This window comes from Pecten maximus, chromosome 12 (assembly GCF_902652985.1).
Source record: "Pecten maximus chromosome 12, xPecMax1.1, whole genome shotgun sequence".
In the NCBI taxonomy this organism is placed as follows: Eukaryota; Metazoa; Mollusca; class Bivalvia; order Pectinida; family Pectinidae; genus Pecten; species Pecten maximus.
Genome location: NC_047026.1, coordinates 25328231 through 25347058, shown reverse-complemented (window position 1 = coordinate 25347058; position 18828 = coordinate 25328231). Strand labels below are relative to the sequence as shown.

The following is an 18828-nucleotide window of genomic DNA, read 5'->3' as shown; positions in this document are numbered from 1 at the left end:
TACTATTGACTTCTGGGACACTATAGGTAATGAGTAAGTCTAGATCTGAGTATAATTAAGGCGTAATGAATGCTTCACTCCTTATATTACTTTGAAGAAAAAGATTTGGCCCAAGGTATATCTATAGATTTTCTTTAAAAATCTATGAGTGTGAGAGGCTTTGGATGTTAGGAGACTTTCTGAACAATAACAACTTGGAAGAAATTGATCCACAGTACAGACCTACCAATGCCAGCAGAATGTTAAGCCTTTCCTCAATTGTTTATATAGTCGTAAAGATTTCCATGTTTGTGTTATATTGATTCCAGATCTAAAGTTTTGAAGTTGTGTGAATCTGTGAAACCATTACAGTGTTTAGAAACAGAATCTGTCAATTGAGCTGGTGTTACATGTACAAAAGGAAAGGTTTATAGGTAGCTCTCTGAAACCCAATATGTATAATTGTGTTTCATCACCACTGGTGAGGCTGATCCTTCGGGCAAGTTTGGGTTCAAAAGTACTTACCCAACAGGGAATTATAGACATAGTGGTCCAACTAAACTGAGTCAGTAATGTTTTAAGTTACTCTAAGGTAAAGATTACAAGAAATTTAACACATGCCAGTCCCGTGGGGCAAGAAGTCACCAATATTTCCTTGCCCACTGCCAGATCAAAATTTACTGATTGCTGAGTTATCAGACCAAGAGTCTTCTCTTGATCTTAGTAGGCATGGGACAGTTATGTGTACGTTTTTGACTCCCTAGATCTAATACATATACAAACTGACTGGGAAAAAGACACTAACATGCTGTCCGTGTTGTGAAGGGAACCATGTTGTCCACTCCTGACCAGATTCATAATTAAGTTGTAACTCATCAGAGGTAAAATTAGCATTGTCTGCAGCCTTTTATATAGAGTTGGATCAGGTGGCATAGTGTGGCATAGGGTGGCATAATGTTTCTCTAGATGGTATTGTTATTTTATGACTCCACAAAGAGTGGGTAGACCTCCAGGAAAATGAGACACAGATTAAAGTTTATGTATATTGTATAAATGGTTCATGTTACTGGAAGATGGAATGGTTAAAGAAGAGAGATGAGTTAGCATGGTTCCGTCCATAGGTAAATGTGTATGTCTCGGTATATTCTGTAATTTGCAACACAGAGACAGCACAGTAGCACTTCATTTCAACTTCTAATGATACTTCAAACTGGAAATAAGTTGAATACTACTACATGTAGTAACACCAACATTTAAAATACCATGACACCACTAGGGAGCAATGTCCAAGGGTAATTGTGGCATCCCCCCCGTCAGAGTCATATTATTAGATCAAAAACAAGTTTTGTTGTCTGGATCATTATACTGACCTGTTTACCCAAAAAAAGTACAGTATTTTGAGATTTTACCTTAAGAATGCTAAAAGACAGGGTGGTGACACAAAACTCAAAGGAACATTTTCATTTTGATGGAATTTTTAGTAAATATTTTATTTCATAATGTTAATAACTCATTAGATATAAACTTTTAGCTGTTTCTAAAATAAGTTTAAGCATTGAGTGACATTCTTGGAATTCGGTACCCTATGAAACAAGATTTCTGTGCGATGATCATGATTTAAGTGTCAATTGATAGACAAAGTTTAATGTATACCAAGTTAGATGCTTAATGTTATGTTCCTCAAGTTACTGTAGGGACGACTGACCCACCTCTGTGGACACTTAGTGTTATGTTCCTTAGTTAAGTTACTGTAGGGACGACTGACCCACCTCTGTGGACACTTAGTGTTATGTTCCTTAGTTAAGTTACTGTAGGGACGACTGACCCATCTTTGTGGACACTTAGTGTTATGTTCCTTAATTAAGTTACTATAGGGACGACTGACCCACCTCTGTTGACACTTGGTGTTATGTTCCTTAATTAAGTTACTGTAGGGACGACTGACCCACCTCTGTGGACACTTATAGTGTTATGTTCCTTAGTTAAGTTACTGTAGGGACGACTGACCCACCCCTGTGGACACTTAGTGTTATGTTCCTTAGTTAAGTTACTGTAGGGACGACTGACCCACCTCTGTGGACACTAAGTGTTATGTTCCTTAGTTAAGTTACTGTAGGGACGACTGACCCACCTCTGTGGACACTTAGTGTTATGTTCCTTAAGTTACTGTAGGGACGACTGACCCACCTCTGTGGACACTAAGTGTTATGTTCCTTAGTTAAGTTACTGTAGGGACGACTGACCCACCTCTGTGGACACTTAGTGTTATGTTCCTTAGTTAAGTTAATGTAGGGACGACTGACCCACCTCTGTGGACACTTGGTGTTATGTTCCTTAGTTAAGTTACTGTAGGGATGACTGGCCCACCTCTGTGGACACTTAGTGTTATGTTCCTTAGTTAAGTTAATTTAGGGACGACTGACCCACCTCTGTTGACACTTGGTGTTATGTTCCTTAGTTAAGTTACTGTAGGGACGACTGACCCACCTCTGTGGACACTTAGTGTTATGTTCCTTAAGTTACTGTAGGGACGACTGACCCACCTCTGTGGACACTTAGTGTTATGTTCCTTAGTTAAGTTACTGTAGGGACGACTGACCCACCTCTGTGGACACTTAGTGTTATGTTCCTTAGTTAAGTTAATTTAGGGACGACTGACCCACCTCTGTTGACACTTGGTGTTATGTTCCTTAGTTAAGTTACTGTAGGGACGACTGACCCACCTCTGTGGACACTTAGTGTTATGTTCCTTAGTTAAGTTACTGTAGGGATGACTGGCCCACCTCTGTGGACACTTGGTGTTATGTTCCTTAGTTAAGTTACTGTAGAGACGTACGACTGACCCACCTCTGTTGACACTTGGTGTTATGTTCCTTAGTTAAGTTACTGTAGGGACGACTGACCCACCTCTGTGGACACTTAGTGTTATGTTCCTTAGTTAAGTTACTGTAGGGACGACTGACCCACCTCTGTGGACACTTAGTGTTATGTTCCTTAGTTAAGTTACTGTAGGGACGACTGACCCACCTCTGTGGACACTTAGTGTTATGTTCCTTAGTTAAGTTACTGTCGGGACGACTGACCCACCTCTGTGGACACTTAGTTAGTGTTATGTTCCTTAGTTAAGTTACTGTAGAGATGACTGACCCACCTCTGTGGACACTTAGTGTTATGTTCCTTAGTTAAGTTACTGTAGGGACGACAGACCCACCTCTGTGGACACTTAGTGTTATGTTCCTTAGTTAAGTAATACTGTAGGGATGACTGGCCCACCTCTGTGGACACTTAGTGTTATGTTCCTTAGTTAAGTTACTGTAGGGACGACTGACCCACCTCTGTGGACACTTAATGTTATGTTCCTTAGTTAAGTTACTGTAGGGATGACTGGCCCACCTCTGTGGACACTAAGTGTTATGTTCCTTAGTTAAGTTAATGTAGGGACGACTGACCCAACTCTGTTGACACTTGGTGTTATGTTCCTTAGTTAAGTTACTGTAGGGACGACAGACCCACCTCTGTGGACACTTGGTGTTATGTTCCTTAGTTAAGTAATACTGTAGGGATGACTGGCCCACCTCTGTGGACACTTAGTGTTATGTTCCTTAGTTAAGTTACTGTAGGGACGACTGACCCACCTCTGTGTACACTTAGTGTTATGTTCCTTAGTTAAGTTACTGTAGGGACGACTGATCCATCTCTGTGGACACTTAGTTAGTGTTATGTTCCTTAGTTAAGTTACTGTAGGGACGACTGACCCACCTCTGTGGACACTTAGTGTTATTTTCCTTAGTTAAATTACTGTAGGGACGACTGACCCACCTCTGTGGACACTTAGTTAGTGTTATGTTCCTTAGTTAAGTTACTGTAGGGACGACTGACCCACCTCTGTGGACACTTAGTGTTATTTTCCTTAGTTAAATTACTGTAGGGATGACTGACCCACCTCTGTGGACACTTAGTTAGTGTTATGTTCCTTAGTTAAGTTACTGTAGGGACGACTGACCCACCTCTGTGGACACTTAGTGTTATGTTCCTTAGTTAAGTTACTGTAGGGACGACTGACCCACCTCTGTGGACACTTAGTGTTATGTTCCTTAGTTAAGTTACTGTAGGGACGACTGACCCACCTCTGTGGACACTTAGTGTTATGTTCCTTAGTTAAGTTACTGTAGGGACGACTGACCCACCTCTGTGGACACTTAGTGTTATGTTCCTTAGTTAAGTTACTGTAGGGACGACTGACCCACCTCTGTGGACACTTAGTGTTATGTTCCTTAGTTAAGTTACTGTAGGGACGACTGACCCACCTCTGTGGACACTTGGTGTTATGTTCCTTAGTTAAGTTACTGTAGGGACGACTGACCCACCTCTGTGGACACTTGGTGTTATGTTCCTTAGTTAAGTTACTGTAGGGACGACTGACCCACCTCTGTGGACACTTAGTATTATGTTCCTTAGTTAAGTTACTGTAGGGACGACTGACCCACCTCTGTGGACACTTAGTGTTATGTTCCTTAGTTAAGTTACTGTAGGGACGACTGACCCACCTCTGTGGACACTTAGTGTTATGTTCCTTAGTTAAGTTACTGTAGGGACGACTGACCCACCTCTGTGGACACTTAGTGTTATGTTCCTTAAGTTACTGTAGGGACGACTGACCCACCTCTGTGGACACTTAGTGTTATGTTCCTTAGTTAAGTTACTGTAGGGACGACTGACCCACCTCTGTGGACACTTAGTGTTATGTTCCTTAGTTAAGTTACTGTAGGGACGACTGACCCACCTCTGTGGACACTTAGTGTTATGTTCCTTAGTTAAGTTACTGTAGGGACGACTGACCCACCTCTGTGGACACTTAGTGTTATGTTCCTTAGTTAAGTTACTGTAGGGACGACTGACCCACCTCTGTGGACACTTAGTGTTATGTTCCTTAGTTAAGTTACTGTAGAGACGTACGACTGACCCACCTCTGTGGACACTAAGTGTTATGTTCCTTAGTTAAGTTACTGTAGAGACGACTGACCCACCTCTGTGGACACTTAGTGTTATGTTCCTTAGTTAAGTTACTGTAGGGACGACTGACCCACCTCTGTGGACACTTAGTGTTATGTTCCTTAGTTTAGTTACTGTAGGGACGACTGACCCATCTCTGTGGACACTTAGTGTTATGTTCCTTAGTTAAGTTACTGTAGGGACGACTGACCCACCTCTGTGGACACTTAGTGTTATGTTCCTTAGTTAAGTTAATTTAGGGACGACTGACCCACCTCTGTGGACACTTAGTGTTATGTTCCTTAGTTAAGTTACTGTAGGGACGACTGACCCACCTCTGTGGACACTTAGTGTTATGTTCCTTAGTTTAGTTACTGTAGGGACGACTGACCCATCTCTGTGGACACTTAGTGTTATGTTCCTTAGTTAAGTTACTGTAGGGACGACTGACCCACCTCTGTGGACACTTAGTGTTATGTTCCTTAGTTAAGTTACTGTCGGCACGACTGACCCACCTCTCTGGAAACCTATTGTTATGTTCCTTAATTAAAATGGAATGTTAGAAAAAGCCTTAATGGTTTATTTAAGTCCATGTTTTTACACCAGTATGAATGTTCAACTGTATCAATATTTCTTCTGGAAGCACTTAACAACGTAAATGATAAATATAGGGAGAGGTCGACACTATCAACACGAACAAGTGTATGGTAGGGTAGTCTTGTGGTGTCTGTTTGTTTGGCTAATAGTTTTAAGTGCCCAGGAGTTTACACAACTCAAGAATACACTTATTGACCAAGTGCTTTTGAGAATGTTGCCGTAAAAAAGACTTGACACTAAAGAAAATTGTAGTACGGTGGATAAGTCACCAGGACTCTGTGTATTGTATCGGGTTCTGCAAAGTCTTATCACCCGTACAAAAGAATTCTGTCAGTTAAAACCTTCAAAAATGGTGCTACCTCCAAAATTCCAATTTTATTGTTAACATAACATAATAAAAGATAAAGATATCGGAAGGAAATTCATTTAAAAAATGCTGTATGCTGTAATATTAAATGTTTTTCATTAAGATAATAAATTTAGTTAAGCTGACAAATGTCAAAACGTTTGGTAAATTAAGTTACTGCATTAAACCAATACGGGTATTACACATAATGCTCACTGTAATTTATTTGTGATTTTTTCTAAAGGTTCTTTTAAACATGAAGCTTCAATGTACAACAGTAAATTGGCTATATTTCAAAGGTATAGTGAAACTTGAAGCTTTTCTGTTGAGAACCTAGATATCTTATGACCAGAAGGAGTAGCGATTGGGAGCTTACCGGCTTCTGTGTGGGACGAAAATTTAAAGTTACAAATATTGATTATATTTCAGTCACATGTATACTTATATAGAATTATGGGGTCTGATCTTAGGAGCAGGAGGTGTTTTATATACTATGTAGGTGTGGAGTGTGTGGGGTCTGTGGAATCTGTGGATGATGGCAGTGTAGACAATAGAACATATGGCATTAGGGTAGAGTACTCTAGATCTACTGTCTTTTATCAATAAATAGAACAGAAAGCTGAAGGCCATTTTAGGGAGTTAGTCTGTCACTGGGGGTATTAGTTATATGTTGTCTGTGACCTACAGCTCTAGTTGTATGGGGGAGTGTGGTATTAGTTAGTCTGTGATTTACAGCTCTAGTTGTATGGGGGAGTGGGGATATTAGTCTGTGACTTACAGTTCTAGTTGTATGGGGGAGTGGGGGTATTAGTCTGTGACTTACAGTTCTAGTTGTATGGGGGAGTGGGGTATTAGTCTGTGACTTACAGTTCTAGTTGTATGGGGGAGTGGGGTATATATAGGGGAGTGGGGGGTATTAGTATGTGACTTACAGTTCTAGTTGTATAGGGGAGTGAGGGTATTAGTCTGTGACTTACAGTTCTAGTTGTATGGGGGAGTGTGGTATTAGTTAGTCTGTGACTTACAGCTCTAGTTGTATGGGGGAGTGGGGTATTAGTCTGTGACTTACAGTTCTAGTTGTATGGGGGAGTGGGGATATTAGTCTGTGACTTACAGTTCTAGTTGTGTAGGGAGGGGGGTATTAGTCTGTGACTTACAGTTGTAGTTGTGTAGGGGATCAGGGGTATGTAAGCCTAATTGTATTAGGTTGGGTGGTTTGGTGTTTGAGTTGTAGGAATGAGTTTGGATATTTGGTAGTGTCTGTTGTATGAGTTTGGATATTTGGTATTCTTTGTAGTATGAGTTTGGATATTTGGTAGTGTCTGTAGTATGAGTTTGGATATTTGGTAGTGTCTGTAGTATGAGTTTGGATATTTGGTAGTGTCTGTAGTATGAGTTGGGATATTTGGTAGTGTCTGTAGTATGAGTTGGGATATTTGGTAGTGTCTGTAGTATGAGTTTGGATATTTGGTAGTCTCTGTAGTATGAGTTGGGATATTTGGTAGTATCTGTAGGATGAGTTTGGATATTTGGTAGTGTCTAGTATGAGTTTGGATATTTGGTAGTCTCTGTAGGATGAGTTTGGATATTTGGTAGTGTCTAGGATGAGTTTGGATATTTGGTAGTATCTGTAGGATTAGTTTGGATATTTGGTAGTGTCTAGTATGAGTTTGGATATTTGGTAGTGTCTAGTATGAGTTTGGATATTTGGTAGTGTCTGTAGTATGAGTTTGGATATTTGGTAGTCTCTGAAGTATGAGTTTGGATATTTGGTAGTCTCTGTAGTGTATTGTCAATTTGCTTGATCATTTTTTGACAGTACTAATATTCTGGGTATTTTACAGTGTATTAAAATTCCAGAGTTTACATTGTATGGTCCTACAGAGAGCTTACCTGTAGAAATGGCATTTATTGATAAAATAGGAAATGCTTTTAATGGTGTATATCTCCTAGTCAGGGCATCGATTGCTTCAAGATTTAAAAGTTTCAGGTCATGGTTTTGATCTATTCAGTGTGTGCTGGTTTATGTGAAGTTAAAAAGCTTAACAGTTCCTTGTGACAATTAGATGTTTTAGATATTTAAATTCAAATACTTTTAAACTTTGAGTCTACCTCAATTACCTCAAATTACTCTGTACTCTATGATGATTCGATGAATTTTCTTTGCTTTCATTATTGAAAACAATGTTCTATCATTTAAAAAAATGATTCCTTCCTATATATGCTCCTTTTTCTTATCTAAAATCATTATCCCCTAATATCGAAGTTAGGGAAGTGACATACCAATAGTGTTCCGTTTAAGGGGCCTCAGTGGCCGAGTGGTGAAGGTGTCTCAACACCTTATCAATAGGTGGGTTTTTTCCGGGTACTACGGCTTTCCTCCATCTCCAAACCTTGCATATCCTTAAATGACCCTGGCTGTTAAACAAAATAAACCATGTGTTCCATTTGTATATATGTATGTGTTTGTGTATGAGCATGTGTGTACATATGCATGTTTGTGTATGATCATGTGTGTACATATGCATGTTTGTGTATCATAGTATGAGCATGTGTGTATGTATGCGTGTTTGTGTATCATAGTATGAGCATGTGTGTATGTATGCGTGTTTGTGTATGAGCATGTGTGTACGTATGCGTGTTTGTGTATGATCATGTGTGTACGTATGCGTGTTTGTGTATGATCATGTGTGTACGTATGCGTGTTTGTGTATGAGCATGTGTGTACGTATGCGTGTTTGTGTATGAGCATGTGTGTACGTATGCGTGTTTGTGTAGGAGCGTGTGAGTACATATGCATGTTTGTGTATGAGCATGTGTGTACATATGCGTGTTTGTGTATGAGCATGTGTGTACGTATGCGTGTTTGTGTATGATCATGTGTGTACGTATGCGTGTTTGTGTATGAGCATGTGTGTACGTATGCGTGTTTGTGTATGATCATGTGTGTACGTATGCGTGTTTGTGTATGAGCATGTGTGTACGTATGCGTGTTTGTGTATGATCATGTGTGTACGTATGCGTGATTGTGTATGAGCATGTGTGTACGTATGCGTGTTTGTGTATGATCATGTGTGTACGTATGCGTGTTTGTGTATGAGCATGTGTGTACATATGCATGTTTGTGTATGAGCATGTGTGTACGTATGATTGTTTGTGTATGATCATGTGTGTACATATGCATGTTTGTGTATCATAGTATGAGCATGTGTGTATGTATGCGTGTTTGTGTATCATAGTATGAGCATGTGTGTATGTATGCGTGTTTGTGTATGAGCATGTGTGTACGTATGCGTGTTTGTGTATGATCATGTGTGTACGTATGCGTGTTTGTGTATGAGCATGTGTGTACGTATGCGTGTTTGTGTATGATCATGTGTGTACGTATGCGTGTTTGTGTATGATCATGTGTGTACGTTTGCGTGTTTGTGTATGAGCATGTGTGTACGTATGCATGTTTGTGTATGATCATGTGTGTACGTTTGCGTGTTTGTGTATGAGCATGTGTGTACGTATGCATGTTTGTGTATGATCATGAGTGTACGTATGCGTGTTTGTGTATGATCATGTGTGTATGTATGCGTGTTTGTGTAGGAGCGTGTGAGTACGTATGCATGTTTGTGTATGAGCATGTGTGTACGTATGCATGTTTGTGTAGGAGCCTGTGTGTACGTATGATTGTTTGTATATGAGCATGTGTGTACCTATACGTGTTTGTGTATGATCATGTGTGTACGTATGCGTGTTTGTGTATGATCATGTGTGTACGTATGCGTGTTTGTGTATGATCATGTGTGTACGTATGCGTGTTTGTGTATGATCATGTGTGTACGTATGCATGTTTGTGTATGATCATGTGTGTACATATGCATGTTTGTGTATGAGCATGTGTGTACGTATGCGTGTTTGTGTATCATAGTATGAGCATGTGTGTATGTATGCGTGTTTGTGTATGAGCATGTGTGTACGTATGCGTGTTTGTGTATGATCATGTGTGTACGTATGCGTGTTTGTGTATGATCATGTGTGTACGTATGCGTGTTTGTGTATGAGCATGTGTGTACGTATGCGTGTTTGTGTATGATCATGTGTGTACGTATGCATGTTTGTGTATGAGCATGTGTGTACGTATGCGTGTTTGTGTATGAGCATGTGTGTATGTATGCGTGTTTGTATGATCATGTGTGTACGTATGCGTGTTTGTGTATGATCATGTGTGTACGTTTGCGTGTTTGTGTATGATCATGAGTGTACGTATGCTTGTTTGTGTATGATCATGTGTGTATGTATGCGTGTTTGTGTAGGAGCGTGTGTGTACGTTTGCGTGTTTGTGTATGAGCATGTGTGTACGTATGCGTGTTTGTGTATGATCATGAGTGTACGTATGCGTGTTTGTGTATGATCATGTGTGTATGTATGCGTGTTTGTGTAGGAGCGTGTGAGTACGTATGCATGTTTGTGTATGAGCATGTGTGTACGTATGCATGTTTGTGTAGGAGCCTGTGTGTACGTATGCGTGTTTGTGTATGAGCATGTGTGTACGTATGCGTGTTTGTGTATGAGCATGTGTGTACGTATGCGTGTTTGTGTATGATCATGTGTGTACCTATGCGTGTTTGTGTAGGAGCGTGTGTGTACGTATGCATGTTTGTGTAGGAGCGTGTGTGTACGTATGCGTGTTTGTGTATGAGCATGTATGTACATGTACAATCATTCATTTCACCTGTTGTCACTGCTCTACCAACTTTTTAAACAGATTTTGATCAAACTTCCTATCTTATTCAAATACTTTGGTCAAGTTCATGTCTGAGGGTGCCAAGAATTAGGACAAGGTCATTGTTACTTTTTATGTAAAATCTATGTCAATGCTCTGGGGAGTTCAGTATTTAGTACATTTTAATGATATTTCATAAATTGGTCATATATGAGAATACCTTAAATGAATTTTTGTTTCGGGATGCCAAGGTCATGGACAAAGTCATCGTTAATATTATAATGACTTCATTTTTAAACAGATTTTGATTGGTCAAGTATGAGAGTAACTGGAACATGTTGGCCTCAGGGCTTGTTAATTAATTACAGGTGAAATGTTATGTCTATTACATTTTTTAATGCAGGGGGGTTGGGGTGGGGACATAATCAAAATAGTCGGTGATTAAGGGTACAGGGGTTTGGTTTGTTTTTGGTTTGTTTTTGTTTAACGTCCTATTAACAGCCAGGGTAATTTAAGGACGTGCCAGGTTTTGGAGGTAGAGGAAAGCCGGAGTACCCGGAAAAAAATCACCGGCCTACGGTCAGTACCTGGCAACTGCCCCACGTAGGTTTCGAACTCGCAACCCAGAGGTGGAGGGCTAGTGATAAAGTGTCGGGACACCTTAACCACTCGGCCACCGCGACCCCGGGTACAGGGGATCGGAGATCTGGCATATACTACAGTGTCAATGATAAGTTTGGTAGACTTTTCTGAATCTTATACTACACTTACTCCTACCTATCAGTGTTGTGTATATAAACTCTCCTGTTGTATAAAGTTCATGAAAGGACTGCTAGCATTAATGTGTCGATTCATTTCTCTGATTGCCTGCACTGATAACATATCACATCCTGTCAAATAAACATTAAAAAACATCTGCCTCTTCACATGAGGTTGGATGGCTGTTTTTGATATATTGTTTCAAGGTGAACAGAGATGATACTTTATACAAGGCTCTCATAATTCACAAATGTTACATTCCTGAGTACCTTTTCACATTGAAAGAATTTCCATGAAATGAAATAACAACTAGCATTATGCTCTACATGCAGCCAGTAGCAATCAAATTGTTAGCAATCATTTGTTACATGTTCAAAAACTTCTCGAAAAAAATATTATATCCAATAAATGTGCTACAACTTTTCAGTAGTTGTATTGAGTTTATATTTAAATTTACAAATCTGAAGTGACATTTGAAAAGTATTAGCGTTCAGTTGAAATTGATTTGAAATGGTTTATACAGGTAGATGTGGCTGCTATTTGATATCAATTTACACGTATTTTGTACATACTCATGATACAGGGGCCGGATAAGGAGAAAACATGCTGATTTCAAAGAGGGCAATTAAATGGCACCAGTGTGTTGTAATGGTATCAAGTGACATTGTAATGGTTTTGTCATACTAAGGTAAACGAAACATTAAATGTTTCCATCCAAGTTTCCATACACTTGGTGCACATACACAACTACACATTATCAAATGTTTCATTTTATAAATCCATTTCACATTTTAACTGTATTGATTTATATCTTCTCTGGATTTAAATTGGATAAAGGTACATGTAATATATATTATAGGTAATTTGTATATAGGTCATGATCATAATGATAAAGTAATTACATACCCTATATATATATATATATAGGTAGCAATGTACAGTAAAAATGTCCAATCCCCTACATATTATCTATGATAAAGTATATATATTTGTAATCTATACAACATTGTCAATTTTAATACAGCTCTTACAGATAAGTAAACTTCTTTTTTCTATGTTTTGCAGACCTTTGAATACCATGGTAATGACTTCAAAAAACCTAAAAAAAAATGCAAAATATCATGATATTTGACCCAAAATGACACAATTCTTTCCACAATTTTTTTTCTGAAACTTATTTAAAATTAAATATCTCAAAGACAGAATTAATCTTGTTTTGACATATGTTGTACAATAAGTTTTCCCGCAATCTTACCTTCGAATTCACGATGATGCACCATTTTTCGCTGTAGGCAAAACTAAATTCCCGGTGTAAACACACCTGTCGGAAAATCCAGAAATTTTAAATCGGAACCAATTTATCTATTTTAGTTTTAATAAATGTGAAGCCTGTATATACTACTTCATAATGAATAAAACAAATATAGTGTGCATTAATTTTTTTCATTTTTTTTATGCATATCATAATACAGGAGTTATTTTTGGTCATCCTCACTCTTTTTTAGGAGTCTCGACAAGTAAAATAGTAAATTGTGGAAAATATCTTATGTGCATTTTTGTATTCTTCTGTATTCTTCACAATTTCTATTAAACATTGATAACATTAAGAACACGTTTCCTATAAATGTAAATTAGCTTGAAAAGCCCTTGTGTACAGATATAGGATATATATACACTATCTATTATTTAGGGTATGGAATCTTCACAGTAAAACCTATAGAGAGATTGTAAAATTCTTATCATCCAACCCTTACTTTCATAGTAAATAGTGAAGGTTTTCACTCAGGTATGAAAAACCTAGTGGGCTGAGAACAGGATACTTCAGGGGATGAATCCTGAGGTGAATGATTTGATTCCTTTACTGGGGGCAGTTTGTGTTTCTCAAGAAGCTGAGATTGAGGACCTTCCTGTGCTGTCTTAGTTAATTATGTCCTTGGGCAAGATATATTACCCAATTTGCTCTGGATTGCATGCAGGTCTTTGTTATTTTGTGTAGTGAGGTATTCACCAGCTACTACATGGAGGGCCTGCATCAAAATGACCCTGGTTGTTCATGGGGAGACAACCTCATCAGATAGCTAGACAGATATTGAAAAAATCTACTTGTCAAATCTGTGATCCCTGATAATAATTGTCCCTGGTCCAGCAGACTGATATTTAAAAATCTACTAGTCAAATTCCTCTAATCCCTGATTACTGGTCCCTGGTGGACTTGTACAGCACTTACAGAGCATTGTGTCAGGCTAACCAGACAATAAATCAGCCATGATATAGGTGTAATGGATATCGTCCAGTTTAACCGAGCTGTTCCCATCGGAAGCCTGTCAGTACCTCATTCACATGATCCCTCGATTAGGATCATGCGTAAAATAGTAGCATTTAAATAGATTTATTCTTTTGGTTAACTTAAACGTTAAAAAAAATTGGCTGAGTTTCACAATTTATGATAGTTTGTTTTACGTTATGATATATCATATGTTCAGTTTATTGGAGAATATTGCTGTGTTATATTAATATGTGTGTCAGGTACTAACTGTGTATGTGTGTATACATGTTCTGTCATTAAAGCCTCAAACTTCATATTAGTAAAACCTTTGTTATGGCTAAGGAATATATTAGAATTGAACAGTTTATTCTGCATGATATTTCATGCAAAATATATTGGAAAAATAAAAATGTATTGCTGAATATTTTAATTTGAGGTTCTATCCATATGTGAGAAAAGCAGGGAGGCAATGAGGCTCTCAATCAACATTTTATTAAATATATTTTGAGGTTCTCTACCTACCATTGAATATGATGTGTTCCTGTTACAAACATTGAATACAATGAGGTATGTACCCAACATTGAAAATGATGAAATTCTCCACTACACTGAATACAATAAGGTTCTCCACTACACTGAATACAATGAGGTTCATGACTACACTGAATACACTGAGGATCTCTACCCAATATACTGAATACAATGCAGTTCTCCACTACACTAAATACAATGAGGTTCTCTACCTTTCACTGAATACAATGAGGTTCATGACTACACTGATTACAATGAGGATCTCTACCTTTCACTGATTACAATGAGGATCTCTACCTTTCACTGAATACAATGATGATCTCTACCTAATACACTGAATACAATGAGGTTCTCTACCTTTCACTGAATACAATGAGGATCTCTACCTTTCACTGATTACAATGAGGATCTCTACCTTTCACTGATTACAATGAGGATCTCTACCTTTCACTGATTACAATGAGGATCTCTACCCAATACACTGAATACAATGAGGTTCTCTACCTTTCACTGAATACAATGAGGATCTCTGCCCAATACACTGAATACAATGAGGATCTCTGCCCAATACACTGATTACAATGAGGATCTCTACTAGTGCCGGTACTAGTGGTGTACCAATAACCGGAAACATCGATTAAATCGAGTTGGACCCAAGATCGATTCGATAATTGATTTTGCACTTAAAAGATCGATTGTGAAATTTGGCTATGAATAGATCGTTTCATATGTTTCTAATTTGAATGGCTGAAGTTATTCAGATACGTACTGTTGTTATGAATGCTTTTATCTTCAATAAACCAAAATAAAACATCCATTTCGCTTGTTCTTGTTATGTCTCGCTTGAACCACGCCGGCATTCAAGCGTTGTAACTACCTTACATAATCGTGGTCAGTGCAGCGTTTTGTACAAGGCTATACTAATTTGCTAATATATGACGGAATCCGGACTTTCCGGAATTTATTTAACACGTGGTCGGACCTAATTAAAAACCGTTTCCAGCCGATAATCGATTATCGATCGATCTTGACAGCCCGATAATCGATCTTCAAGATCATGGCGATTCCCAGCACTAATCTCTACCTAATACACTGATTACAATGAGGTTCTCTACCTAATACACTGATTACAATGAGGATCTCTACCCAATACACTGAATACAATGAGGATCTCTACCTAATACACTGAATACAATGAGGTTCTCTACCTTTCACTGATTACAATGAGGATCTCTACCTTTCACTGAATACAATGAGGATCTCTACCCAATACACTGAATACAATGAGGATCTCTACCTAATACACTGAACACAATGAGGATCTCTACCTAATACACTGAATACAATGAGGATCTCTGCCCAATACACTGATTACAATGAGGATCTCTACCTAATATACTGATTACAATGAGGATCTCTGCCCAATACACTGATTACAATGAGGATCTCTACCTAATACACTGAATACAATGAGGTTCTCAACTACACTGAATACAATGAGGATCTCTACCTAATACACTGATTACAATGAGGATCTCTACCTAATACACTGAGTACAATGAGGATCTCTACCTAATACACTGAGTACAATGAGGATCTCTACCTAATACACTGATTACAATGAGGATCTCTACCTAATACACTTAATACAATGAGGTTCTCAACTACACTGAATACAATGAGGTTCATGACTACACTGAATACAATGAGGTTCACTACTACACTGAATACAATGAGGTTCACTACTACACTGAATACAATGATGTTCTCTACTACACTGAATACAATGAGGATCTGTACCTTTCACTGAATACAATGAGGATCTGTACCTAATACACTGAATACAATGATGATATCTACCTAATACACTGATTACAATGAGGTTTTCTACCTAATACACTGATTACAATGAGGATCTCTACCCAATACACTGAATACAATGAGGATCTCTACCTAATACACTGAAAACAATGAGGTTCTGTACCTTTCACTGAATACAATGAGGATCTGTACCTAATACACTGAATACAATGAGGATATCTACCTAATACACTGAATACAATGAGAATCTCTACCTTTCACTGAATACAATGAGGATCTCTACCTAATACACTGAATACAATGAGGATCTCTACTTAATACAATGATTACAATGAGGTTCTCTACCTAATACACTGAATACAATGAGGATCTCTACCTTTCACTGAATATAATGAGGTTCTCTACCTAATACACTGAATACAATGAGGTTCACTCCTACACTAAATACAATGATGTTTTCTACTACAATGAATACAATGAGGTTCTCCACTACACTGAATACAATGAGGATCTCAACCTAATATGAATACAATGATGGTCTCTACCTTACAGTGAATACACAATTAGATTTTGATGAATACAATGTGATTCTCAACTAGATTGAATTAAGTGAAGCTCTCTACCTTACATTGAATACATATCATGAGGTTTTCTACTACATTGAATATCATGAGGGTTTCAATTACACTGAATACACGATGATGTTCTCTAGCTACTACACTGAACTCTGAGGTTCTCATTTATGCTGAATACAATGAGGTTACACTGAATTTAGTGAAGTTGAGTCCACCTTACATATATATAATATAATGATGTTCTCTAACATTCATGGAATACTACAAGATTATCTACCTTTCATTGAATATAATTTCACAACTTTGAACGGATCACAACAAGGTTATCAACCTTACATTTAATACAATGATGTTCTTAGTACATTACATTGAATACAACAATGTTTTCCTCCTGACACTGAATACAATGTCTCGATCTATCTAATACACTAGTTAAAGTGACTACACTAAATTATTCATATATATATATAGAAATGTGGTTCTTTATACACATATTTATATTTACCATACACCCACCCCTGCTCACAATACCTCCCCCCCCCCCCCCCCCCCCCCCCCTCCTCATTTTTGCAGAATCATGTATATTAAAATTTCAAAAGCTAAAAGTGGTTCACCAATGAGCCCTCTCCAAATATTTTCATTAGGGGAGTATTATCATTTGGGGATAAGTATAGTATAGGTATGACCTAACCTCTTGAAAAGTCTATGTAACAACAGCCCCACTCATTACAGACTGTCTGTCCTTGAAATGTCTGATCACAACATCATGAAAATGTAATCAGACAATAGTTTTTTTTTTCAGTTGCTATAGCACTCTTTAAAAACATAGTAAACCTAGTTTCGCAATAAATATGTGTATGATGTGCGTTTTCAGTGGGAGTAGTTCTTAGGAAAGGCCATGCTTATATTCCTCTAAATAAAGGGTTGCTGACAATCCTGTTTGACATTTGAAGAGTGATCCATTAGGCTATATTCATTGTGTTAAACGAATTTGTCAACTGCTGTTGTACATGTAGGCGATGTTTTAGTAGGGCACTGGGTCATGACATGCCTGAGCCAACCCTCTACAGATCTATCACCATGTCACATACAGTCACTGACTGAATTATGTAAGACTTATGTTGTCATGTTCAAATTCAAAAGTCATCCAAGACAAATATAAACATTAATTTGTGTGAATGATTTGTCATTTTTCCTCTGAATAATTGGTATGGTAAATTTTTGTTGTTTTATCATACAATGTAAATATCAGAATCGAAAACTGTCAAGATGGATTCATGCATAGAGGTTTGGAATAGATCAGAAAATAGTTACGTAATAGGTATGAATTTTAGATACTGAGTACCTGTCAAAATTTGATAGGAGTGTTATAGTGTGGCATAACCATTTGCATTAATGTCTGTTTTTCTAGCAATTCCTGTCTGTGTCAAAAATTGATTTCTTTGTGTTTTTCTGATCAGCATTTTGAATCAACAATTGTTAAAACAGTAACCACTCCTTGTTTCTCTCAGAGTTTAAGTCTTGTCCAGATATTTCCTATCACAGTTTTTAACAAAACTTGGTAGGGTTGATAATCATGGTAACTTCATGTGATTAAGTTTGCTGTAGGGGCTGCCTTCATTTGACTACATGTATTTTTTAGCTCATGAGTTTTTAAAGATTAAACAATAAACATACAAATGGGTTTTTTGTATTTCTGATGAAAGAATAATATATATAATTGTCATGTTTTTCTTGTGTTTCCCAGCATCCTATAACCCCACGCTGTCGAATGAGGAAGCTGGTTGGGAGTACCAATAGATGGCGCCTTCCGGAGTCCCTTGGGAGTGATCTGTTAGGGAGTCGCCAGGCCATTAAGTCCGTAGCAATGCCCTTCAACCAGAGTCTCATCAACATCATCACAGGTTTGTCTGACAGCTTATTCAGTTGTGCTGAAACAAAGCTTCAGTTTGCTTATTTGATCCTGTTAAAGTCCTGACTTATTTCTCATATTACTTTTCCTAAAATGATATTGCATTTAAAAAAGAATGCAGGGAGTGATGTAATCTGGTTGTAACAAAGATAAGTTTTGCAAAGGTAACAACGGATCTCAAAACTTCTTTTTCCAGATACTGGTAATTACCTACAGCACAAAAATAAACGCCAACAAATATTATATATTGAGGATGTAAACAAAGGGTGGTTACACAAAACTTAAAACATTACAACTATTAGTCTACAGTCTGAACAACAGTGAGATATTAGCCCT

General features: G+C 37.9%; 1 protein-coding gene across 2 annotated transcripts in view; it reads left to right on the top strand.

The window, feature by feature from the left end:
* Positions 1–18828, top strand: part of LOC117339141 (BTB/POZ domain-containing protein 16-like) — a 78841-nt gene that overhangs the window by 5330 nt on the left and 54683 nt on the right. For both annotated transcript variants that reach the window (XM_033900554.1, XM_033900555.1), the window contains exon 3: positions 18328–18484. In XM_033900554.1, the coding sequence (XP_033756445.1) occupies positions 18328–18484 (157 nt within the window). The remainder of the gene's footprint in view (positions 1–18327; positions 18485–18828) is intronic.